Source organism: Ursus americanus, chromosome 6, assembly GCF_024610735.1.
Source record: "Ursus americanus isolate L20-20 chromosome 6, mUrsAme1.1.p, whole genome shotgun sequence".
NCBI classification, from domain to species: domain Eukaryota; kingdom Metazoa; phylum Chordata; class Mammalia; order Carnivora; family Ursidae; genus Ursus; species Ursus americanus.
Window position 1 is genome coordinate 83,871,703 of NC_142132.1, and position 24,769 is coordinate 83,896,471.

General features: G+C 52.2%; 1 protein-coding gene across 1 annotated transcript; it reads left to right on the top strand.

Annotated features, from left to right (window-relative positions):
- Positions 1-206: 206 nt before the first annotated feature.
- Positions 207-7,434, top strand: LOC148110022 (uncharacterized). The gene is made up of 9 exons (XM_087863194.1): positions 207-415; positions 894-924; positions 1,786-1,862; positions 2,455-2,479; positions 3,124-3,188; positions 4,809-4,839; positions 5,703-5,779; positions 6,372-6,396; positions 7,346-7,434. Exons 1-9 carry the CDS (start codon positions 368-370, stop codon positions 7,432-7,434), a joined length of 468 nt encoding a protein of 155 aa, XP_087719320.1. The 5' UTR covers positions 207-367.
- Positions 7,435-24,769: the final 17,335 nt, after the last annotated feature.

Sequence of the window (24,769 nt, forward strand, 5' to 3'; positions counted from 1 at the left end):
GAGAGAGAGAGCAAGAGAAAGAGAGACAAAGACAGAGAAAGAGAGAGAAGACAGAAACATAGAGAGACAGAGAGAGAGAGAGAGAGAGAGAGAGAGAGAGAGAGAGAGAGATGTTTCTCCAGGAGATATGTCAGACAGCTACTGCATGATGTCACCCTTCTCCAAAGCCATGTTACCACACTGCGCACTTTAGAGCCTTACTGCAGTGGGTGGCCCAGCAGGGGCTCTTCAGTCCATGCTTGGAAACCAGCTGGCTCCATACACCCCAGCCTCGTGTCCATATCCAGCAACATTCCATGAATATTCTTGAGCAACAAGAGGAATGTGCTGACGGGTACTCTGTGTCCTAGATGCCTTGGAGGAAGACATGGATCCCATCAAAGGAGACAGCGCCGGAGGCACACCTCTCGCCATGGTGAGCTAGAAGTTCTTTGTCCGAGGAACAGATGTTGCTTTCTTGGTTTCTTTCCAATCAAATTCAGATGAAAATCAGACAATGTATATTTGGGATTATACATATAGATCTCATATAATTTTCCTTTTTGGGAGAGCATGGAGTGGTTGTCTCTGCCAACCATTAGCTGATTCGAGAGGACATTTACCATTGGCGACACCAAACATGGTTCTAAACGTTGTGGTAGGATCCTGTCCCTCAGTAACACTTTCTCCTGCTTGGATGAAGCATTTTGTAGTCACCGTCCTGAATGGACTGGACAGACATGTCCCCCAGGAAAAACAACTTCCTAAGGCATCCAGTTCACTTACTTTGGGGTTGTTGGACTCAACCACTGTGTTCCATCTGGGTTCCTAAAGTCATTGAGGGAAATAAAGCTCACACAGACAGTGTGTAGCATGACCTGAGCCTCACGGTGTCCTCTTTTCTGTCCCTTCAGGTGACACCATCAACCACCACCAGCGAGAGCGGTATGTATTCTGGAATCAGCCTCTTCCTTAGATAATAACTCTAGATGTTAATGCAGGTGGGGCATCTTTGCAATCCTCCGTCTGGCGAGCCACCCTGATTGGGTTGTGGGGGTGTGGTGGACAGGAGATTTCCCAGGTGAAAAAGTGTGTCCATGTGTCTACAGTCCTAGGAAGCCATTGTATTCCCTGTGTGTGGTGTGGGTGTGTGTGCATGAGGCTTGGGTTTGGGGTGTCTTTTGTGGCTCTATGTGGTGTGATTGTGAGTGTGTGATTGTGTGGGAGACAGGGAGACACAGACACAGACAGAGAGATGCACAGAGGGAGAGGGAGAGATGGAAAGAGTGAGAGAGAGATTGCATATGTCTCCAGGAGGTGTATCCCACTGCCACTGCACAATTCCCATTGTCCACATTCTCAAAAAAAAAGAAAGAAAGAAAGAAAAGAGAAGAAAAGACAAGACGAGATAAAGAAATCTCATCACAGTGCACACATTATAGCCCTATTACTGCGGGAAGCCCAGCGGGGCGTTCAGCTCATGCCTGGGAACCAAATGCCTCCGTATGCTCTAACCCCATTCATAGAGAGCAATACTCCTCGAGGCATTCTTTTTTTTTTTTTTAAGATTTTATTTATTTGAGAGAGAGTGAGTGAGAGCACAAACAGGTGAGAGGGGCCGAGGGAGAGAGAAAAGCAGACCCTTGCTGAGCAGGAAGCCCCATCCGGGACTCGATCCCAGGACCCTGCGGTCCTGACTTAAGCTGAAGGCAGATGGTTCACCGACTGAGCCACTCAGGCGCCCCTCCCCGCGTCTTTCTTGAGCAGCACCACCAATACGCTGACAGGTACTCTGTGTCCTTCTAGATGTGACTGATGATGGCGCTGTCTGGTCATGGCTTTTACAGAGGATCACAGAGGAGGAGGGCCTGCCTCTTGCCAAGGTGAGCTCGCCTGTCTAGCCCCGAGGAACAGATGTTGCTTTCTGGGTTTCTTTCCAATCAAATTCAGATGAAATTCAGACAGTATACTCTGTGTTGGCGAGTTGAACATAATACTAAAACAAAAATCATTTTCCTAATGTCAACTGCTTGTATATGGAAGTGAAATTATTTTTAATTACCGATTTTATGTAAAAAGCTATATATACTTTTGAGATTCTACATATGTAATTTCCCTGGTGGGGAGAGTGTTGAGTGGTTGTCTCTGCCAACCATTAGCTGATTCGAGAGGACATTTAGCATTGGCGACACCAAACGTGGTTCTAAACGCTGTGGTAGGATCCTGTCCCTCAGTAACACTTTCTCCTGCTTGGATGAAGCATTTTGTAGTCACCGTCCTGAATGGACTGGACAGACATGTCCCCCAGGAAAAACAACTTCCTAAGGCATCCAGTTCACTTACTTTGGGGTTGTTGGACTCAACCACTGTGTTCCATCTGGGTTCCTAAAGTCATTGAGGGAAATAAAGCTCACACAGATAGACAGTGTGTAGCATGACCTGAGCCTCACGGTGTCCTCTTTTCTGTACCTTCAGGGGACAGGAGCATCCGGTGAATGTGGTACGTATTCTGGAATCAGCCTCTTCCTGAGACAAAACTCTAGATGTTAATGCAGGTGGGGCATCCTTGCAATCCTCAGTCTGGTGAGCCGCCCTGATTGGGTTGTGGGGGTATGGTGGACAGGAGATTTCCCAGGTGAAAAAATGTGTCCATGTGTCTACAGTCCTAGGAAGCCATTGTATTCCCTGTGTGTGGTGTGGGTGTGTGTGCGTGAGGCTTGGTGTTGGGGTGTCTTTTGTGGCTCTATGTGGTGTGATTGTGAGTGTGTGTGTGTGAGAGAGAGAGAGAGAGGGACGAAGACAGATAGAAAGACAGAGAGACATAGACAGAGAGACAAAGACAGAGAAAGAGAGAGATGACCAAGAAAGAGAGAGAGACAGAGAGGGGGAGAGAGAGAGAGAAAGGTGTTTCTCCAGGAGATATGTCAGACAGATACTGCATGATGTCACCCTTCTCCAAAGCCATGTTACCACACTGCGCACTTTAGAGCCTTACTGCAGTGGGTGGCCCAGCAGGGGCTCTTCAGTCCATGCTTGGAAACCAGCTGGCTCCATACACCCCAGCCTCATGTCCATATCCAGCAACATTCCATGAATATTCTTGAGCAACAAGAGGAATGTGCTGACGGGTACTCTGTGTCCTAGATGCCTTGGAGGAAGACATGGATCCCATCAAAGGAGACAGCGCCGGAGGCACACCTCTCGCCATGGTGAGCTAGAAGTTCTTTGTCCGAGGAACAGATGTTGCTTTCTTGGTTTCTTTCCAATCAAATTCAGATGAAATTCAGACAGTATACTCTGTGTTGGCGAGTTGAACATAATACTAAAACAAAAATCATTTTCTTAATGTCAACTGCTTGTATATGGAAATGAAATTATTTTTGTATACCGATTTTATGTAAAAAGCTATATATGCTTTTGAGATTCTACATATGTAATTTCCCTGGTGGGGAGAGCGTTGAGTGGTTGTCTCTGCCAACCGTTAGCTGACTCGAGAGGACATTTAGCATTGGCGACACCAAACGTGGTTCTAAACGCTGTGGTAGGATCCTGTCCCTCAGTAACACTTTCTCCTGCTTGGATGAAGCATTTTGTAGTCACCGTCCTGAATGGACTGGACAGACATGTCCCCCAGGAAAAACAACTTCCTAAGGCATCCAGTTCACTTACTTTGGGGTCGTTGGACTCTAGATGTTAATGCAGGTGGGGCATCCTTGCAATCCTCAGTCTGGAGAGCCACCCTGATTGGGTTGTGGGGGTGTGGTGGACAGGAGATTTCCCAGGTGAAAAAGTGTGTCCATGTGTCTACAGTCCTAGGAAGCCATTGTATTCCCTGTGTGTGGTGTGGTATGTGTGCGTGAGGCTTGGTGTTGGGGTGTCTTTTGTGGCTCTATGTGGTGTGATTGTGAGTGTGTGTGTGAGAGAGAGAGAGAGAGAGGGACAAAGACAGATAGAAAGACAGAGAGACATAGAGAGACAAAGACAGAGAAAGAGAGAGATGACCGAGAAAGAGAGACAGAGAGGGGGAGAGAGAGAGAGAAGGGTGTTTCTCCAGGAGATATGTCAGACAGATACTGCATGATGTCACCCTTCTCCAAAGCCATGTTACCACACTGCGCACTTTAGAGCCTTACTGCAGTGGGTGGCCCAGCAGGGGCACTTCAGTCCATGCTTGAAAACCAGCTGGCTCCATACACCCCAGCCTCGTGTCCATATCCAGCAACATTCCATGAATATTCTTGAGCAACAAGAGGAATGTGCTGACGGGTACTCTGTGTCCTAGATGCCTTGGAGGAAGACATGGATCCCATCAAAGGAGACAGCGCCGGAGGCACACCTCTCACCATGGTGAGCTGGAAGTTCTTTGTCCGAGGAACAGATGTTGCTTTCTTGGTTTCTTTCCAATCAAATTCAGATGAAAATCAGACAATGTATATTTGGGATTATACATATAGATCTCATATAATTTTCCTTTTTGGGAGAGCATGGAGTGGTTGTCTCTGCCAACCGTTAGCTGATTCGAGAGGACATTTACCATTGGCGACACCAAACATGGTTCTAAACGTTGTGGTAGGATCCTGTCCCTCAGTAACACTTTCTCCTGCTTGGATGAAGCATTTTGTAGTCACCGTCCTGAATGGACTGGACAGACATGTCCCCCAGGAAAAACAACTTCCTAAGGCATCCAGTTCACTTACTTTGGGGTTGTTGGACTCAACCACTGTGTTCCATCTGGGTTCCTAAAGTCATTGAGGGAAATAAAGCTTATTCAGATAGACAGTGTGTAGCATGACCTGAGCCTCACGGTGTCCTCTTTTCTGTCCCTGCAGGTGACACCATCAACCACCACCAGCGAGAGCGGTATGTATTCTGGAATCAGCCTCTTCCTTAGATAATAACTCTAGATGTTAATGCAGGTGGGGCATCTTTGCAATCCTCCGTCTGGCGAGCCACCCTGATTGGGTTGTGGGGGTGTGGTGGACAGGAGATATCCCAGGTGAAAAAGTGTGTCCATGTGTCTACAGTCCTAGGAAGCCATTGTATTCCCTGTGTGTGGTGTGGGTGTGTGTGCATGAGGCTTGGGTTTGGGGTGTCTTTTGTGGCTCTATGTGGTGTGATTGTGAGTGTGTGATTGTGTGGGAGACAGGGAGACACAGACACAGACAGAGAGATGCACAGAGGGAGAGGGAGAGATGGAAAGAGTGAGAGAGAGATTGCATATGTCTCCAGGAGGTGTATCCCACTGCCACTGCACAATTCCCATTGTCCACATTCTCAAAAAAAAAGAAAGAAAGAAAAGAAAAGAGAAGAAAAGACAAGACGAGGTAAAGAAATCTCATCACAGCGCACACATTATAGCCCTATTACCGCGGGAAGCCCAGCGGGGCGTTCAGCTCATGCCTGGGAACCAAATGCCTCCGTATGCTCTAACCCCATTCATAGAGAGCAATACTCCTCGAGGCATTCTTTTTTTTTTTTTTAAAGATTTTATTTATTTGAGAGAGAGTGAGTGAGAGCACAAACAGGTGAGAGGGGCCGAGGGAGAGAGAAAAGCAGACCCTTGCTGAGCAGGAAGCCCCATCCGGGACTCGATCCCAGGACCCTGCGGTCCTGACTTGAGCTGAAGGCAGATGGTTCACTGACTGAGCCACCCAGGCGCCCCTCCCTGCATCTTTCTTGAGCAGCACCACCAATACGCTGACAGGTACTCTGTGTCCTTCTAGATGTGACTGATGATGGCGCTGTCTGGTCATGGCTTTTACAGAGGATCACAGAGGAGGAGGGCCTGCCTCTTGCCAAGGTGAGCTCGCCTGTCTATCCGCAAGGAACAGATGTTGCTTTCTGGGTTTCTTTCCAATCAAATTCAGATGAAATTCAGACAGTATACTCTGTGTTGGCGAGTTGAACATAATACTAAAACAAAAATCATTTTCCTAATGTCAACATCTTGTATATGGAAATGAAATTATTTTTATATACCGATTTTATGTAAAAAGCTATATATGCTTTTGAGATTCTACATATGTAATTTCCCTGGTGGGGAGAGCGTTGAGTGGTTGTCTCTGCCAACCGTTAGCTGATTCGAGAGGACATTTAGCATTGGCGACACCAAACGTGGTTCTAAACGCTGTGGTAGGATCCTGTCCCTCAGTAACACTTTCTCCTGCTTGGATGAAGCATTTTGTAGTCACCGTCCTGAATGGACTGGACAGACATGTCCCCCAGGAAAAACAACTTCCTAAGGCATCCAGTTCACTTACTTTGGGGTTGTTGGACTCAACCACTGTGTTCCATCTGGGTTCCTAAAGTCATTGAGGGAAATAAAGCTCACACAGACAGACAGTGTGTAGCATGACCTGAGCCTCACGGTGTCCTCTTTTCTGTACCTTCAGGGGACAGGAGCATCCGGTGAATGTGGTACGTATTCTGGAATCAGCCTCTTCCTGAGACAAAACTCTAGATGTTAATGCAGGTGGGGCATCCTTGCAATCCTCAGTCTGGTGAGCCGCCCTGATTGGGTCGTGGGGGTATGGTGGACAGGAGATTTCCCAGGTGAAAAAGTGTGTCCATGTGTCTACAGTCCTAGGAAGCCATTGTATTCCCTGTGTGTGGTGTGGTGTGTGTGCGTGAGGCTTGGTGTTGGGGTGTCTTTTGTGGTTCTATGTGGTATGATTGTATTTTTGTGTGGGAGACAGGGGGAGTCAGACACAGAAAGAGAGATGCAGAGAGGGAGAGAGAGAGATGGAAAGAGTGAGAGAGAGATTGCATATTGCTCCAGGAGATATATCCCACTGCCACTGCACAATGTCCATTGTCCGCATTCTAAAAAAAAAAAAGAAGAAGAAAGAAAGAAAGAAAGAAAGAAAGAAAGAAAGAAAGAAAGAAAGAAAAAAGAAATTAAAAGAAAAGAAACGAAATGAAAAGACGAGATAAAGAAATCTCGTCACAGCGCACACATTATAGCCCTATGACTGCGGGAGGCCAAGCGGTGGCCCTCAGCTCATGCCTGGGAACCAAATGCCTCCATATGCTCTAACCCCATTCATAGCGAGCAATACTCCCCGAGGCATTCTGCTGCAGAGGTGAGGTGAGAGGCACATCCTGGAGCACATTTCTCTCTTCTCCTCATCACATCCCTTATACTGGGAGCAGAGCAAGACCTTCACTTGGCTCCATGGGAGAGAGGCTCATATGCAGCTGCCCGGAGACCCTCCCTGGCTGACGGGAATTCTAGAGGCCTGTGTGAAGGCTGCTGGGCTGGCAGCACACACTGGCTCTCACGGTCCCTCTGAGCTGGTCTCCTGGGACTGACTGGGCCCAGGACAGAGGCTCTGGGAAGCGTGGCCAGTATCTTTGCTCCTGTCAGATTCCACTGACAGCGACGGGCCTGGTCCCCACATCGTGGTCACGGCCCACCCTCGGACCTTCCATCCATCTGCTCGGGGCCTCCCCTAGTCCTTCCAGGTCTCAGGGTCTTTGGTGAACACTGCAGGTACTGGTGTTTATGTGGCCACACCAACTGGAGAATGCCCGTCACCCCACTGACAGACTACGGGAATTTGGACAAGTACCATTACCTCTACTGTCACATTCATCTCCTCTCTGGGCTAGGACACTTATGGGCTGTCATCAATAGGAAGTGTGTGTCAAGTGCCCAAGATGAGCCCAGGCATGGGGCAGTCTACTTGATTGCCCAGTTGATGGTCACTCTCATGGCCCAGCATCACCCCAGGCCTGTGGCAGCCGCCTCCATGTTAGCTGCATTGGCTCATTGATCAACTGATTGACTAGGGAGCATGTCAGTGAATGCATGATCGTTCCTCCACTCTTCCCATTGCAGAGAACAGTCTGGTTGTTGGAGGTGACAGGAGAAGGGAAATAAGGAATTCATGATTCAGGGAGAGAGGAGGGAGGGTAGCAGGAGGGAGCAGAGGAAGGTAGGAAATCATGGGGACAGAAAGTCATGGGCACCACCGTGGCTGCCTCTTGAAAGAATGGGCTGACAGGCACTGCTTCCTGGTCCCAGTTATGAAATCTGAGGGCTGGGAAGGGCCCAGAGACCCTGGACGCCTTTCTCATCAGTGAGGTAAAGGGATCACAGCCCCATGGGTGGTGAGGTGGGTGGACTGCGGAGCTGAGGGCAGCATTGAGTTTTGGGGTCGGGGACATAATCCCGGGGGCAGTGGCCTGAGTCCTCACTTCACCCTGATTGTCCCCTTTCCTTTCCCAAGACCAGGCCATGACAATGCCCACTGTCGTCCGTAAGGAAGACGACTTTGCAGGATGCGAAGACTCGGACCCATAGATCCACCATCCGCATGTAATTTATTTCCTCTTTCATTTTTATACTCTTTTTTTTTTTTTGGTAAAGATTTATTTATTTTATTTTGGGAGAGACTGAGATGGCACGAGTGGGGGAGGGACAGAGGAAGAGAGAGGGAGACCCCAAAACAGAATCCCCACTGAGGGCAGAGCCTGACATGGGACTTGACCCCAGGACCCAGAGATCATGACCTGAGCCGAAACCAGGAGTCACATGTTTACCCGCTTTTGCCACCCAGGCACCCGTCTCCTCTCTCTTATTGAGAAGGTCCTTTTTATAGCTTTGGCCAAGTTCCTCTTTCCTGCTTTTTATGATCCTCCTCCTGCAGGACCTGGGCTCCTCCCGGCACTTGATGTTCTTGGATCTTCAAATCTATCATCTCTCTCTTCAGCCCTGTCATTTTTGGGGCCCAAGGCATGAGATGCACAAATGTTCTATTTCTACTAACTGTCACCAGCTCTCTTGGGAATCCTCTAAACCTAACCCCTCTCCTCTTCCAGAAAAAAATGTCTAATGCTCATGTGTACATTCATCACAATCCGAATTCTTGTTCCCCACGACTTCACCAACGATGACTTGGCTTTTCAAGGCCAACTCTAGACAACCTGATTGGAGCAAAATCATTCATTTGAGAAGCATCATCGGAAAGGAGGAAGCCCAATGGGCAGCACATTTTGGATGCTATGTTGAGGCCTCCAAAAGAAATTCTGAATCCAAAGTTGTTTCACTAAGAGACCAGAAGGGTATATCCTTTTTGTTCTCTCCTGGACAGAACAGTGGCATACCTGGACAGTCATGGCCCAGGAGTTCACTGAAGGCCCCTCTCCTTTTCCCATGTGCTCGAACAAGACTGAAAAAGGAAATCTAGGTTTCCCTTGTAATTCAGTTCTTATATAACGTGTGAATGATCTCCGACTTTGTCCAGAAAACAAAAAAGCCTCTAAAAAGGGTTCTCTTTACTTGCTCTCAACCTTGGCCAAAAAGAAATACAGTTTCACAAGAAATTACAATTTTGCTGGAACATAGTTCATTATTTAAGACATAAACTGTTTCAAGTGGGCAAAACATTTTCATCCTTCCATTAAAAGTAGCAAAACTTTCAGAAACCTGTGAGCTCCCTGGGTGCAAATACACACTAGCGATGATGGCTCTCCAGTCTATTCCCTTGGGAACACATGGGCTCTCCCACTAAATGAGTAGCTGGAAGTTCCTTATCTCTAGGAATTTCACTACCCAGACTAGATTGCACTACCCTACTACGTGCAGACATGGCAGCATATTGCAAAGAGCTCTTGTAATAGTGCCCAAGGTTTTCACCAACAGCTTCAGGCCTCCATTCCTGAAATCTTCCTGGAAGCCTCTTCATGATCTTCAACCTCAGGAAGAGACATCAGAGAAAAACTTCCCTTACACATCCCCTGAAGGGACCCCTTCAGGTACTGTTTAAAAACAAAGCAGTGTAACTCCTGGGAGTTCACCCTTGGCTTCACATGTCTCTACTAAAATAAATAAAATAATTTAAAAAATCAGAATTTCACACAATTAGAGGGCTACTCAAACTGAGGCTTCTCAGAGATCCTCTGGAAATAGCCAGTCTTCAGAAGCAGGCAGCTGCCCCAAGATTTTCAGAACAGGTAAATTGTGATGGCTAGTGGGCAGTTTCCACACAAGATACTGGGTCAAGACTCCCATTTGATTCTTTTTCTGTTTTGTATCTGCTCAGTTAAAATAATTCTTCTCATTTTCCATAAACCCTTGTTGCCATTCACCCAGAATGACCCCTTTACTCCCGCTTTCTTATTCTAATCATTCTACTAATTATTACCCTTGATAGGTCAGAACATCCCTGACGTCACTCCTGGGTTTCTGACTGCTGGATGTGCCGTCCGTCCGCGGATCCCCCATGGTACGTCCCTCTGGGAACTTCCGATTTCATCAAATGAAATGAATCACCAAGGTTGGACATTCCAACTCCTGTGTCAGCTCCAAACCGAGGCCACTTGTGATGATTCAGGCACATGACTTGGAGGAATTGCTACATCTGCCCCAAATGAGAACAGTGTTCCCTTTGGTGGGAAGTGCATAAATAGAAAAAGCCTGTAAGAAATCTATCTCTAATGTTGGCAAAAGTGACTGGTAACTCTTGGCATGTCACTTAATCTCTCTACGTTTCAGTGCCTCCCACTAGAATATGGCTTACAGGCCCTGCTCTGCCCCCACCCACCTCAATAAGGCTGACCTGAGAATTACAGGAGATGGTAACAGGTATTGTCCACGAGCAGTAAAGCATCCTCCCCATGTAAAGCTAAGAGTGAGCGTCCATCCTCTCTTGCTGTGGAGCCATCCACGTCCCCTCTCTGGATTCCACCACCACCAACTGTCTACCTTATTCTTGCAGTTGCTCAGTGATTGAACACTTAGGGTGATTATGAAACACCAGTCATTTATTTTATTTTTCTTAAGGCTTTCCTTGTGTTTATTTACTTTTAGCCTCATAACATAATTCTAATAAGTAGGCCACAGTCACATTTCAACATCTCAGAACAGGCAAATGAGACACAGAGGGGTGTACGTAACTTTCTCTGGTGCTCGCGGCTCCTGCCTGGAGTCAAGAGTATCACCTGACCCCAAGCAGTGATTCTGAAAACTCTGCCTCTGGCCAAACAACAGGGGGCACCCTACCAATGACCCAGTTGAAGGTACTGTGGGAATGGACTCATTAGGTTCATTCAAGAAGAATGATGCTACTTTATTCAGTGACCCGTATGTAAGAGAAAACCATCAAAATGTGAAGCCACATTCTTCTCTTCTGTATGCAAAGGCAAATGATCAAGTCAGTATCACTGTAACTCCAGCAGTCAACGTGCATTTCTAACTCACGAATGGGCTCACCTTTACCAGTAAACAACATCTTTAGCTAACGTACAGACCTTTAGCTGATGTTCGAACCAATATTGGCTGACACAGATCGCTCCCTGAAAGAGTGTTCTCGGATTTTAAAAAATTAATAGGCATTATTGACAACAGGAGGTTTAGACAAATCTAAGAGTTGAACAGATAACATAGAAAGTTCCCATAACCCACGCCTCCCGACCCCAATTCCTCCACTAATAACATCTTATATGGATGTGGTGCATTTGTTATAATTAGCAAAACAATATCGATACACTTTTATTAACTGGAGGTCTAGAAAGGAATTCAATTTTGAAATATGCCCCAACATGGACGGACCTTGAAAACATATTATGCTCTGTGAGATAAAGCACGGAGAGAAAGACCAATATTGCATGATTCCACTTCAGGGCCCTGAAACCCTGCCACTCCAAGGACTTTGCGGGGAGGCCAAGACAGATGCCTTCCAGGTCTCCAGGGAGTCCAGGGTCCCATCAAGGCATGTGGCCTGTGAACAAGCAGGTGGTGAGCAGAACAGAGAGTGGAGGGCACTCCTCACAGTTTGAGGGGCTGAGGAATTTTTCCTAGGTCGGCTCTGGGATGGCAGGTCCACCAGGAGTTGGCTGGATGGACCCAAACAGGCTCCTGCCTGTTGCTGATGAACAGAAGGGAGGAGAGTGCAGAGCAGAGAGGCCCAGGGGAGGCAAGCTGCTGCGGGTCCGACTGTGGAGCCATGGTCCTCAGGAGGGGCAGTGTGTCCCCCAGGGGACATTTGGGAGGGACCTACTGTGATAGGTGGCTGCAGAAAGGGACCCGGGAGGCCTGGAGGCTGACTGAGCACAGTCCATGGGGACAGTAACCGTTGTCACCACTCTGCCCTTGCCGTCACGGACCAAAGAAGCCCCTCTGCTGATCCAGAGCTTTCTGGGTTTGTGGGGCACACATCTATTGAGTAAACACAAGTTCTTTCTGGACCCCACAACTTCCCGACTTTGAGGCCCACGTCATCTGTCAATGAGCAGGTTGGCTGTCTTCTGTGTTTGTGGATGCCACCGCACCCCACCAGCTCTGGTTTTAATCAGGGCAGGAGCACAGCTGGGTCCCGGGCTGGGTCTGACAGTTGACATTGCCTCTTCAGACATGCGTGGAGGCGGTCTGGCGCAGCCTGGTTGGGAGGCTTGGTCATTCATAACATCTCATCAACTGCAATCCCTTGAAAACCAAGGAGTTTTAGGAGCCATTCAGAGCTGCGGAAGCCCCCCAGAACTGAGAACATGCACCCCACTGCTTCCTTGGCAGGGGGTTATTATTTGCAGGGGAACCCCCAGGATGGGGGCCACGCTGGGGTTTCCTGGGGGTGGGCGCAGAGGAGGGGCTGACAGCAGGGGTCAATGCTGAGCTGGCACCAGCTCCCATTCCCAAAGCTGAGATCTGTGGACAGACAGGGAGGATGACTGAGGGGAAAGACATGTAACCGTGGGAGAAGGGCACACTTGAAGGAACATTCCAGGAGGAGGCACTGCCCTGGGCCCTTGGGAGGATAAGGGGGGGTGGCAGGAGGGGTGAGGAGGAAGAGAAAAAGCAGGGAGCACTGGGCCTGCCCCTCAGGAGCACTGGTTGGTTCCTGCCATGTTCTCTCAGCTCCAACAGCCCTGGGGAAGATGAAACTGTGTCCACATCTTGGTGGCGGGAAGGATGAAGGGGAACGAGGGTCATGGGGGCCCAGCACTCAGAGTCTCCATCCATCACCACGGCTGTGCCCTCCCTCTCAGATGCTGGCAGAGGAGGAAGAATGTCGGGGAAAGAAAGCAGAGCGGTGGTGGCAGGGTGGCGGGAATGCGGGGTCCGAGGGGGGTGACGTGACCAATGTGTGGTCCTCCTGCCCTGCCCACAAGGTACCAGATCCCCTACTGCCCGGCCAGCAACAGCCCCAGCACGTTCACGACGGTGGAGGTGAAGACCACGGTGAGGCAGTTCACAGCAGCCAAGCTGGCCCTGGAGTCAGCATACATCTTCAGGCTTTTGGCCAAGACGAAACACCACTATGGGCTGCTGCAGGTGGCCACCGTCATCACCACTGAGAAGAGACATACGACCCCGGGGCCCAAGTCCACTGTTGTGGTGCTGTGGGGAGGAGAGCTGGGCCTAAGTGGGAGCCATGAACTTGCTGGGTCCATGGCTTCCTGGGTCAGGCCCTGCACTGTCGCATGTCTGCACAGCCCGGCATTTACCAGAAAGACAGGAATGTCCCAGGCTTAAAGCTGGAGACGCGGCTCAGCGAGGTTGTGTAACTGGCCCAGGGTGGCTCTGAGTCATCCTGTTGGAGTGCAGCTCCCTGAAGCCAGGCACTTGATTGCTGATGTTCAAAACCAGGTGCCCAGCTCAGCAGGGGCTCAATAAACAAGTTTTCTACCCAGCAGTCATAGGGAGATCTGTCTCCACGGACACTGCTTCCGTTCCAAGCACTGGTGAGATGTTTATTGTACATTGTCTTGGCTTATCCTCACAAAGGCCTGGGAAACAAAGTGCTGTGAGCCCCAGTTCTACAGAAGTGGGGCCCAGACGGATTCAGTCATTTGCCGGGGACACAGCTGTGAGGCCGTGACGTGGACACCCTCCACAGACACTCAGTCTCCTCCACCTACAGAAATCTGCTGTGGGTTCCCATCTCAGCGAGCGCCTGACACGCCCTCCAGCCTCACTCTGGAATCTGCCTCAGCAGGCTCCCTCCCCAGGGCCGCCCCAACTCCAGGTTGGGAGATCAGGGCCAGACCCAGAGGTCTCAGGGAAGAGGATGACAGGAAGGTGCTTGCGCACAGAGTAAATGGGTGGGCTCTGGGATTCCCCAAGCATCAGGCTCTGGAGCTGTGTGACCTTAGGCAAGGCCCTTCCCCTCTCTGTTCCCTGCACTCACCTGGTGGCCTCTTAGGAAGCCTGAGGGCCAGAGTGGTCCGCAGAACTCCGGGGACAGAGCTGGTGCCATGGCTGCACTCAGAATGTGAGCCAGTGTCCCCGTGGCCTGCGGGATCACTCTAGGAGAAGATCTAGACAGTCTTAGGGAGGCATGAATTGAGCCCAGAGTGCTTGGAAAACCATCCCAAGGGCCGATCTGAAACCTACAAAAGGTAGAAGGCAAAGGAGCCTAGCGTGCACTGAGCCCATACCACGCTCTGGCCACCTTCCAGGCACTGCGGCTCACTGTTCTCTCAAATTCCCTCACAAGCAGGCTGAGCTGTGGGGGAAGCTGATGCCCCACAAGGTGGAAGGGCCCACTGAGCTCTGGCACCTGCTCGGAGACCGCCCTGGCTGGAACACCCAGCTGCTCAGGACAGGGCTGCTCGGCCCAGGCACACGGCTGACCCTTGCGATGGCCAACGGGGGGACGCTGGTGTCCCCCATCTGTGGCTTCGGAGCTTCCAGGGCTCCACACATTCCAGGGGAAGGCCGTAGCCTGCTGTGAGTCCCCCGACCTCAACCGCCAAGCCTCAGTCCCCCAAGGATGCAGACAAATGCACAGCCCCTCCTCTGACAAGGTTACCTCTACTGCTAACTGGAGGAAGGAAGCCTTGAAGTCACTGGAGACACCAAAGCTTGAGGTGGGTGGAGAGACAGCCATGCATAGATGGCCCCTGGCTTTTGGCACATAGCGCTGTCTGACCTGCAGCTGCCAGCGCAGGGGTGGGGTTGGTGAGACCGGGGACAGGCGCCAGGAGAACCTCTCCTGCAGCTTTGGCCCAGGTCCTCAGGCTCCCTCTTGTCCGGGGCATGCTCAGGGCCCTGAGTGCCTCTCCCAAAGGCTCTTGCCATCTTCCTCAGAGTTGATGCAGCCCTGTAGGGAAATTCAGCACTTTCTAAGGCACAGGGAAAGCCAGGTTTGCTAAAGGTGTGACGTGACTTAAGATGGAAGCATTATCAGGAGTGCCCTCCAGGAGGCACCCTGGTCCACAGTGGGGCTGCTGCTGATGGGGCTGGGGGATGCATGCCCACACCTCAGCCCACATGCCAACCACCCGCACCACCTGCCTTGGGCCCATAGAGCTTAGGGGATGTCTGCCAGGGCCTGTAGACCCCCCCAGCAGAGCTTCACCAATTGCCAGTATGCCCAGGAGGTTGGTCCTTGTGGCTGGTGAGGGGATGCAGGGCTCTTGCTTGGAGGGAGGAGGACCCCGACAGCCCAAGTGTGTGCTCCCAGAGGAGTGCCGACCGCAGTCAGGTTGAAGGGCTCCTCCCGCCATCACCTCAGGGTCGGCGATCATCACTGCTTCATTACCCACCACACATTCTCAACAGGATCAATCATCTTCATGATAAACAATTAATCAATTATTCCTTCCTCTGTGGGGTTCCTCTGCTGCAATTGATGGGACGGGGAGATGCATGCTGGGAACGATCCACGCTCGGGAGCCAGGTCCCCGCTCCCTACGCTCTGCACTCCCAGTCGCCAGCACTGTGGGGACAGAGTGGTGGTGACACGCCCCGGAGGAGCCGAGTGGGACACCGTCTGTGTTTCAGGCTCGGATTGGCTTCCAGGAAGAAGGAGTCAGCATGACAGACGCACTGAGCCTGAGATCACAGGGAGAGTCCACAGGGGCCTGGATGTGCTCAGCAGAGCCCAGGTGTCAACTTCGAGTTGTTGTAGGGACGTGTGGTTGCCACGGAGCACGTGTGGGCTTATCCTCCTGTCTGTCCGACTGTCTCAGGCAGGAGAGAGCAGCGCTTTGGGAGCAAGCCAGGGTCTCCCGTGAGGTCCATGCTGGGGCAGGTCCAGAATCGGCTGTGAGGGAGCCGCAGGTGCCTGCGGAACTGGGAATGAGCTCCCTGTTCTCTGCCCTCATAGGCAGCCCGCGTCCTCATGCTTGAGCTCACATGGTGCCTTCCTGGAGAAGCAGCTGGTCACGTGTCCCTGGTCTGTTCTGTTTGGGTTGCAGAGCGTCCAGTGCCCCCCCCCCCCCGAGAGCTCCTGGTGTCACTGGCAAAAGTGACAGCGCACAGCCTCCGGCTCCAGTGGGTCCCGGGCAGCGACGGCCCCCCCCATCCACTACTTCACTGTGCAGGTGCGAGAGCTGCCCCGGGGAGAGCTGCAGACCTACTCCTCATCCATCCGCCACAAGGCCAAAGCCTGTGCTGTTGAAAGGTACCCAGAGCCAGGCACGCCCTCCCCAGGGAACAGAGCAGGGAATATGTGTGGGCCAGAGACGCATCCGGACAGCTGAGCTCTCTTCTCCTAGTGCACACTCCCTGTACCAGGGACCAGGACTCCCACCTCCTGGAACTGCTCTGGCCTCTGCCCTGGGTCTGTCCTCTGGGCATGTCCTGTGCATGTCATGTGCATACCCCAGGTCCCAGAGATGGATGAGGCACAGATGATGGGGCCAGGGAGCCTGGACGTATGGGCTCTAGTGCCCTATCCCCTGAGAGGCAGATGTGGAGGAGGGGGAGGTGGGGGGAAGGGTGTCACAGGCTGAGAGAGTTGCACCTTCTCTTTGTGCTCTCTGTCCTAGTCAGCAAGGCAGACTTGTTCTGTCATCCATTAGTGATGGCTGAGGAGGGAAATTGGAGAGGCATCTCCACTGCACCTTGAGAACCCAGCATTTATCCAGCTGCTGAGGGAACCACCGGCAAAGGCAGAGGGGAGTGGTGCCAACCACCACAGCTAAGTTCTTGGCACCTACAGCCTCATTGGTGCCCCTCCTCATGTTCCCACCCCCTTCTACAGTGAGGGACCAGAGCACCCCCTCTGCAGTGAGGGACCAGGACACCCTCCCCTCTACAGTGAAGGACCAGGGCACCCCCTCTCTATGGCGGGAGAGCAGGGCACCCCCTCTACAGTGGGGGACCAAGGTAGCCCCCTCTGCAGTGGGGGATGAGGGCACCCCCCCCACGCTATGGTTGGAGACTAGGGCATTCTCCTTTATGATGGCTCATAGGAGACCAGGGCTATCGAACCATCTAGGTGAGGTTTCTCAGAAGTGACCTCAGGCCTCGTGTCTCCACAAGCAGGCCTGGGCTGTGCAGGCTCACGCCACCCTGTAGAAGCCCCTGGGTCTTTCTGGTGGGCAGGCCTGTCTGGGGAGCTGGCCTCGCATCTTTCCTGTCCTCCTCCTCTGGCCCTGACTGTGGTCACGTTCCCTGAAGCTCACGTCAGGCTGTGAGGGGGCCACGAAGGAGCGTGTCACACCTGCTCTGAGGGTTCCAGGACCCTGGCCAGCACCTCTCATTGGGATGATGGAGGAGGCCTATACCCCATTCCCAGGCTGGCCAATGTTCCTCTCACCTTTCAGATAGAACACCATGTACTGATTCCCCCCCTATTCTGAGCACTGTGCTGTGAAATCTCACATTTCTCATTGAACCCACATGATAGCCCAGTGGGGGGAGATCATCGTCCCCATTCTACAGAGGAGAGCTGAGGATCGCAAAGGTCATATTCGCCTGCAGCCCCAGCACCTCCCACGGGTGCACCTCCTGACCCTCCTCCTTTGCAAGGCTGCCCAGCTCAGCTTCTGCAAGCTGCTGAACCTCAGCCAAGGGAAAGGAGCAGCTGGGGTGGGGGAGCTCCTGCACCGGCCTGGATCCTCAGGCGCCCTCTCCCCCAGCTGTGGGGGAGGAGTGGGGGCTGGCATGTGGCTCTGTCTCTGCCTCTGACATGTGGCAACAACAAAGTTTAGAGAGAAAAGGTGCTCCCTCTCCTGGGTTCAAGGTGTAAGCATGTGACTGGGATGCCACGTGATGCACACATGGGTGTTGTCAGCACTGGGCATTACAGGGAGTCACCCCTTTGGGTAGCCATGTGAAAGACAGGAGAAAAAGGAACTCCAATGGCCTTTCTGTCCCGGAGCTTCCTGAGATCAAACAGACAATGGTGAACAGGGGATGTCACGTTGGAAAGGAGGGGTCCATGTTTCCTGGCAGACAGTTTGATTTGGTGTGGGAGACGCTGTGGTCCGTCCCCTCCAGGGTCTCTTCCACTCGTCAACAGACACACGCCGTGGGCTGAGTTTCTAGGAAAGCAGCGCTTTGCACATGGCCGTGGTATGGCCTCCCTCCTGTTCAACAGCCTCAGAGCAACTTTATCCTCCTCTTTCTCTATGTTCTTTTTACATTTTACATTTGCTGATTGCTTGAAATCTGCCAATGACCAGAAAACATAAAAGTTTAAACCAAAGTTCAAAGCAAAAAGTTTTGCCATCTACATCAAGTGGCCGTCCCCACATTTAGAGGGCGTGGGTCTGGAGCAGGAGGGAGGTTCTGGGTTGAAGGACATATCGGGGCTGCATCCCGCAGACATGCAGTACCATAGAGGAGGAGAAGGCCTGTGGGCCCAGAGCCACACAGACATTCTGGGTGTTATTAGGATGAGACAGCAGCAGTGTGAGCTCAGCTGACAGCTGTGTATCCACCGATAACAGGTCCTGCTGTTCCTCTGCGTGTCCCCAGGGCGACGTGATGGACCCAACCAGGAGGGCCGGAAGGGGATTCCTGTGTGAAACTAGGGGGATTCGGTTCAAGTCAGGATGCTGGCCCCATCTCCACGGGGTTCTTTCTTTGCTTCTTCCATGCCATTTTAAAAAATAAAGCCACGTGAAAAGTCAGGTTAATTTAAAGGCCAGGGATATCCTGCATGGGTTCAATATTCTTTGATCTTTGTGATGCTAATCACGGGTTCTGAATAGATGAGGCATAAAGGCAGCGGTATGTAGCCTCTAAAATGATCAGGACTCAGGCTTTATTTTCATAACCAAACCGGGCAAATGAATGTAGGGAGCTCCTTCTGTGTATGAGACTCTGCCTCAAGCTCCATGGCAGGGACAGGGACAGGAAGCCGCCTCCGTGCCACCCTCATCCGAGTACTTTGGCTGTGGAGCTGAAAAGCAGGTCAAGCACAAGCTTGGTTTGTAACTGTGCTTGCTTCCTGTGAGCTTGGACAGTGAGCATCCTGAGCCACCGACCTGTTCCCTCCCCAGACAGCTGGAGTTTAGGAAAAGGTGTTACCTCAAACATTTACCTAAATCCAGCCAGTTTCGAGTGTGGATGGCAGAAAGCTGGCAGGTAGAGGGTGCTGAGTGGGAAAAGGCCAAGGGAGTCTGTGCGTGGCAGATGCATCTGGGGACAACGAGGTCACTGTGGGCAGGGGTAGAGGAGGACTTTGGGAAGACAAGAAAGAGGAGGTCACGTGTAGGAATTGCCTATTCCATGAGGGGGTCATGTCCTGTGACTGTCATGGCAGCCCTGGGAGGGCCGGGTACCAGTACCGCCATTCTCACAGATGAATAAAGGGAGGCTCAGAGAAGTTTGAGGACTTCCCCAGGCTTGGATGCCAGGACAAGACTCTGGATTCTGGTTGGGCCGACCCTGATGTGGGCCTGGCGTGTGAACAGGGAACAGAACTGGGGGAAATGAGGGGTTGAGGAAGAGGGTCCAGGATGGTTTGTGCCTTTCTTCACAGGTCACCAGCCCTGAAGTCCTGTTCTGCCTCAGGGGGGAGCACGGCAAGAGCCCGGGGGCGAGTGGAGGCCAGTTCAGGACTGGGAGGTAGACCAGGGGTCTAAAGGACTGGCTATGTAGGGATGAGGAGGAAGGGCTGGGTGAACTTGCAGGGGCCGGGGACCAGGAGAGGGGACACTGGGACTGTTGTCACCTCCCATGGAGCTCCCTTCACTGCTGCTGGGTCCCTCTTGGTCTATTTTTAGGGCACCTAGTGGGCTTCCTACCCCGAGGAGAGGGTGCTCCTGCAGCTCAGCCCCTGGGTGTGCCCTGTGGCCCCCGAGACAGCTAACAGTCCTGTAAATGACACGAGCCTGGGAAACAGGCCTAAAGCTGGGAACTCTGCTTCCTGCTCTCCGTGAACCCTCCCCTTGACCTCAGACCCTGGGGGAAGCTTCCAGCTGTCTGACGGGTGTGAACTGCACCCCTGCTGTGTGTGCTCTGGTGGGAATGGAGGAGGCGGCCCTGCCTCAGATTCCAAAACAAAGCGTTAGAGAACAGTAGGTGCTAAACATGGAGGGATCAATGACACGTCTGACACATGTCCTCAAGGTAACATGCTAAGTGAACATGAGCACTAAATACAAGGACGAGGGTCGTTTCTGGCATGCTGACATGTGCCAAACACCATGTTGATGGTGACGAGTGTCCTCTCATTCACCCCTCCCGAGTCCTACCCCCATTCCTTCCTCCCTCCCTCCCCTTCCTTCCTCTCTTCCTCCCTTCCTCGCCAAGAGCCTCCTAGGTGTGGGGCCTTGTTCTTGGTGCTGAGGGCACAGCAGTAAAGGAGACCACCTCGGTCCCTGTCCCTGTGGGGGAAGGCAAACAGTCGTCCAGGAGGGGAACGGTTACTTACAAATCATGGTGGGGTTGGTGAGGGGATGAATGGGCCTAGAGGACAGTGTGCAGGGCACGGGCTCTTCCTGGAGCCACTTGAGCTGCTGCCAGAGGGTCCTGATGATAAGGAGAGCAGGCAGGATGCAGTGAGCGTGCCCTGGGTACTAGAGTCTCTTTCCTGTGCTGCTTCTGAACGGAATCTGCATGACCGCCTCATGATCTCAGTGCTTCTGTCAGCCCAGGTGAGATGCTTCTGCCTCACTGACCTGCCCAAGGCTATGTGGGGGTTAGCATGTAGGCTGTTGGGCTTCAGAGTGCACGTTCCTGACAACCGCCCTGGGCCACCATCCAATCTATGAAAGAGAAGCTAATGCAAATATGGGGCCTCAGGTGGTTGAGGCAGGAACCCAAGGAGAAAACCATGTGGTTGTCACTAGAATTAGATAAAATAGTTCCTAGGAAGCCAGAAACAGATAGGAAACAATTTGTTTTAACTTTATAAAGGATAGCTCCCCCAGAAACCAGGAACAAAGAGCATTCTTAAGGATGGAACTTTGGACACATCCCCAGGACAGCCAAGGCCAAAGCAAGGTCACCTGGCATGCCTTCTCCAGCTGTGGAATGGGGGCACAGAGAGGTCAGGAGACAGACCTGCAGTCACGGACCAGCCGTAGTAGGGCAAGCTGGCACGAGAGCATCCTTTGAGGTACCGGCCGACAGAGAACCACTGTACTTCCATCTTAGGCAGAAGGGCATATGAAAACAGTTAGAGGAAGATTCTTCTGATCCAGTGTCCAAAGATAGTTATCAGTCTTTGAAAACACAGGAACCTTCCTCTAGGCAAAGGATTACCCAGACCCCATTTGCAAATCAGATGGAAGTGGGGCTGCTGTTGTCTGACTTGGGGGGCATGGGAACCCTCTGGTCTCCTAGAGGATCCCTCAGAGCCTCCGGGGGATCCACGGTGCTCGGTTTGAAACCCACGAGTTTACAGGTTGGCCTGGGAGGGAGGACAGAGGCCCAGCATAGAGGCGGTGAGGGTTTGCCCACTGGTAGCTGAGGAAGCAGGCAGAGTCCAGACCCACTCCTGCTCTCCTGGTCTGGGAGATGGACACAGGGGCAGAGCCTCACCTGAAACAGAGCTGTTGCCAGCGGGGCAGGGGTGGGGGGGTCTCCTCATCTGCTCCTTCAGAAGTAATGGCAAGGAAAGCCACAGGAGCAGGCCAGCCAGTGACCCAAGGAAGACTGGAACGTCCTCTTCTTAGAAGTCTGTCTGGAGTGTGTGTGGTACAGAGCTCAGAACAGGAGACCATCAACACGGACCTGCTCAACGGAGGGAAGGAGGGAGGCCTGAGCGGTGGCAACGAGCCACGCACCCAGAGTATTCATGCTCCTTAATCCCCATCAGCAGGCAGGCGGGGACATTTTCCCCCACGGACAACTGGCATTACCTCTGTCTCAGGTACGGCGGAGAGGTTGCCCCAACACAAGATCCTCTTCCAGCCCCGGCCAAGCCTCTGGCTAGTCCTCTGGTAGGGGGCAAGGGCCTTAATGGAACTGGGCCTCGATTTTCTCGTCCTTGCAATGGGAATCACAGGAAGTCCAGCAGACAGAACTGCTGTGCAGTGAACCCGAGCACTGCCTGTCCAGGGCGTGGCTCTGTTGCTGGCCAGACAAGTGCAGAAATGAGGGGCAGGCAGAGATAGTCTTTGGAGCCAGGTGGGCCTGGCCAGGGCAGACCACCACGAAGGGGCACTTCTGGGCAAGCAAGGAAATTGTTAGACGGGCCCTCTTTTCTGGCTCTGAATCCTGGGAGGGTTGCGGTAATCAGCTCCTCCTGAGAAATTCTTGCATCCCTCAGAGAGCGGTGATTTGCTTTGCAGGAGAAGCTATAATGACAGGAGGGGCCCCGAGTAAAACCGCCAGCCTGGGCCTGCCTGGACGTTCCCCACTCCCCTCCACCCAGAAAGCCCTCTGTTCCTGGGGGCAGGCTGTGAGGACAGCGCCCGCTGCCTGAGGGCCCTTACCTGGGCAGGAGAGATTCCATGGTCACTGAGTGCCTCTTCCTCCTGGCTGCCCGCTCCCTGTGGCCAGAGCTGGGAGCAGAACAAAGGCGAGGGGCTCAGGCCCTCGTGGCTCTTCTGTGTTTCAGGCTGAGGCCCTTTACTTCCTACAAGCTGAGCCTGAAAGCCACCAATGACATCAGGGACAGTGACTTCAGTGCGGAGATGGACGAGGTGACCATGCTGCAGGACGGTGAGCCAGCTGGGACCCAGGCAGGCGTGCAGACACAGGCATCTTCCATAGCTGCTGCCTTTGGACCCGCAGACATGGGCTCCCACAGAGAGGCCCCGCTTCATCCCGAGCCAGGAAGGGGTCACCCCGGGGAGAGAGGGCAGTGGCTGCTGAGCAGTGGGGTTCCGTGAGCAGCAGACAGTTCGGAGCACTCTGAAGCCTCTCACTGTGAATCTACTTCAAGGGCTCACAAGTGGAACAGAGGTTCCTTTGATTGGCTTCCAAACCCCTACGATTCATTAGCATCCTAGAACTTGAATAATTTATAAGGTCAAAGGATAACCGGGTGTTTTTTTTTTATAAGAATAGTTTTTTATTATATTACGTTAGTCACCATACAGTACATCCCTAGTTTTTGATGTAAAGTTCCGTGATTCATTAGTTGCGTATAACACCCAGTGCACCATGCAATACGTGCCCTCCTTACTACCCATGACCAGCCTACGCCATTCCCCCACCCCCCTCCCCTCTGAAGCCCTCAGTTTGTACTGGGTTTTGAGAGGTTTCCCCATTTTTCTCATTCACGAACCACTCCTCAGTTTTGCCATTTGACAGAAGTACAGGGAAGTGATTGAGTTGAGATCCCCTGAAAGCTCCAGGTGGTTCTTACCCATTGTCTCCCACCTCAGGAGCAGAACCCAAGATCCCTTGTGCTTTTGGGTGCCGATCCTGCCAGACCCAGTGGCAGGCCAACTTTTAGGAAAGGAGGGTCGCTCTTGCTTCAAGATGCTGGGGCTCAGATCCCAGGCTGTAAACCTGAGCCCTCAGCTCACCCAGCAGTGCTGGGTACTCATTCCCCACGTTTCCATCTTCCTCTTTTATAACCTGGGAGCATGGGTCCTAACATGAGTCCTTGGGTGAGCTGGGGACCAACAGAGAGGTTCAGGGGGACCCTTCCAGCTTCTCGGCCTTACGCGGAGATTCCTCTTCTGCACACGCAAGGCGCCTGTCGCCAGGATAGGCCCCCAGAGAAACTGTGGTTGTCTCTGTGGCTCATATTTTTTTTTAAAGATTTTGTTTATTTATTTATTTATTTATTTATTTATTTATTTATTTGACAGAGATAGAGACAGACAGCGAGAGAGGGAACACAAGCAGGGGGAGTGGGAGAGGAAGAAGCAGGCTCATAGCAGAGGAGCCTGATGTGGGGCTCGATCCCACAACGCCGGGATCACACCCTGAGCCAAAGGCAGACGCTTAAATGCTGTGCCACCCAGCCGCTCCTCTGGGGCTCTGTTTGGGAGTAGCACTGATATTTAGCAGATGGAAGCAAGCACAGCAAGCTGATTTTGTTGGTGAGTCTGAGGAAATTGCAAGCCAGTGAGCAGGACACCGCAGACTCCCTTTGTCCTTACAAGGCTCAGGCTCCAGCAGACCTGGCTTGTTTTTGAAAAAACAAAAACAAAAACAAAAACATTCAAGGGCCTCTCCAGGTTCCTAAAGCCTGTCTCAATCCTTTGATATTTAAATCCTTTCTTTTGATGCACCTACCTGTTACCTTCCTCCTTTGAGATTTGCAGTTTCTCTTCACAGTTGACTGCCTTGTGTTTGCATGGTACCGCCCCCAGAACCACAGAGCCACTGAGCTGCACAGACTCCGGGGCTTGGGGGGCCCTGGGCTGGGGTGGGGCGGCGGGGGGGCTTTCCATGTGTGGGTGGTTTGCTGATAAACATTTTCTTGTTATGGTGGTTGGGATACTGAGAGGCCATCAATCCAGTGTGATCTGGAAAGCTGGGTAAGGGTCTACCATGGACTTCAGACAGACCAACAGGAGGCCAGAGAACATGCAGTAGAAGGCTCCCCAGAAGGCAGGATGGGGGGCTGCAGGTGTGCTGATACCGCCATGTCCCCAGTGCTGGGTGCCCTGGCAGGTGCAGAGGAGACTCACAGAGCAGGTGACCAAGAGGCCAAGTCTCAGATAGTCAAGTGGGTATGGGGTGGGGAGAACAGCCTCAGTC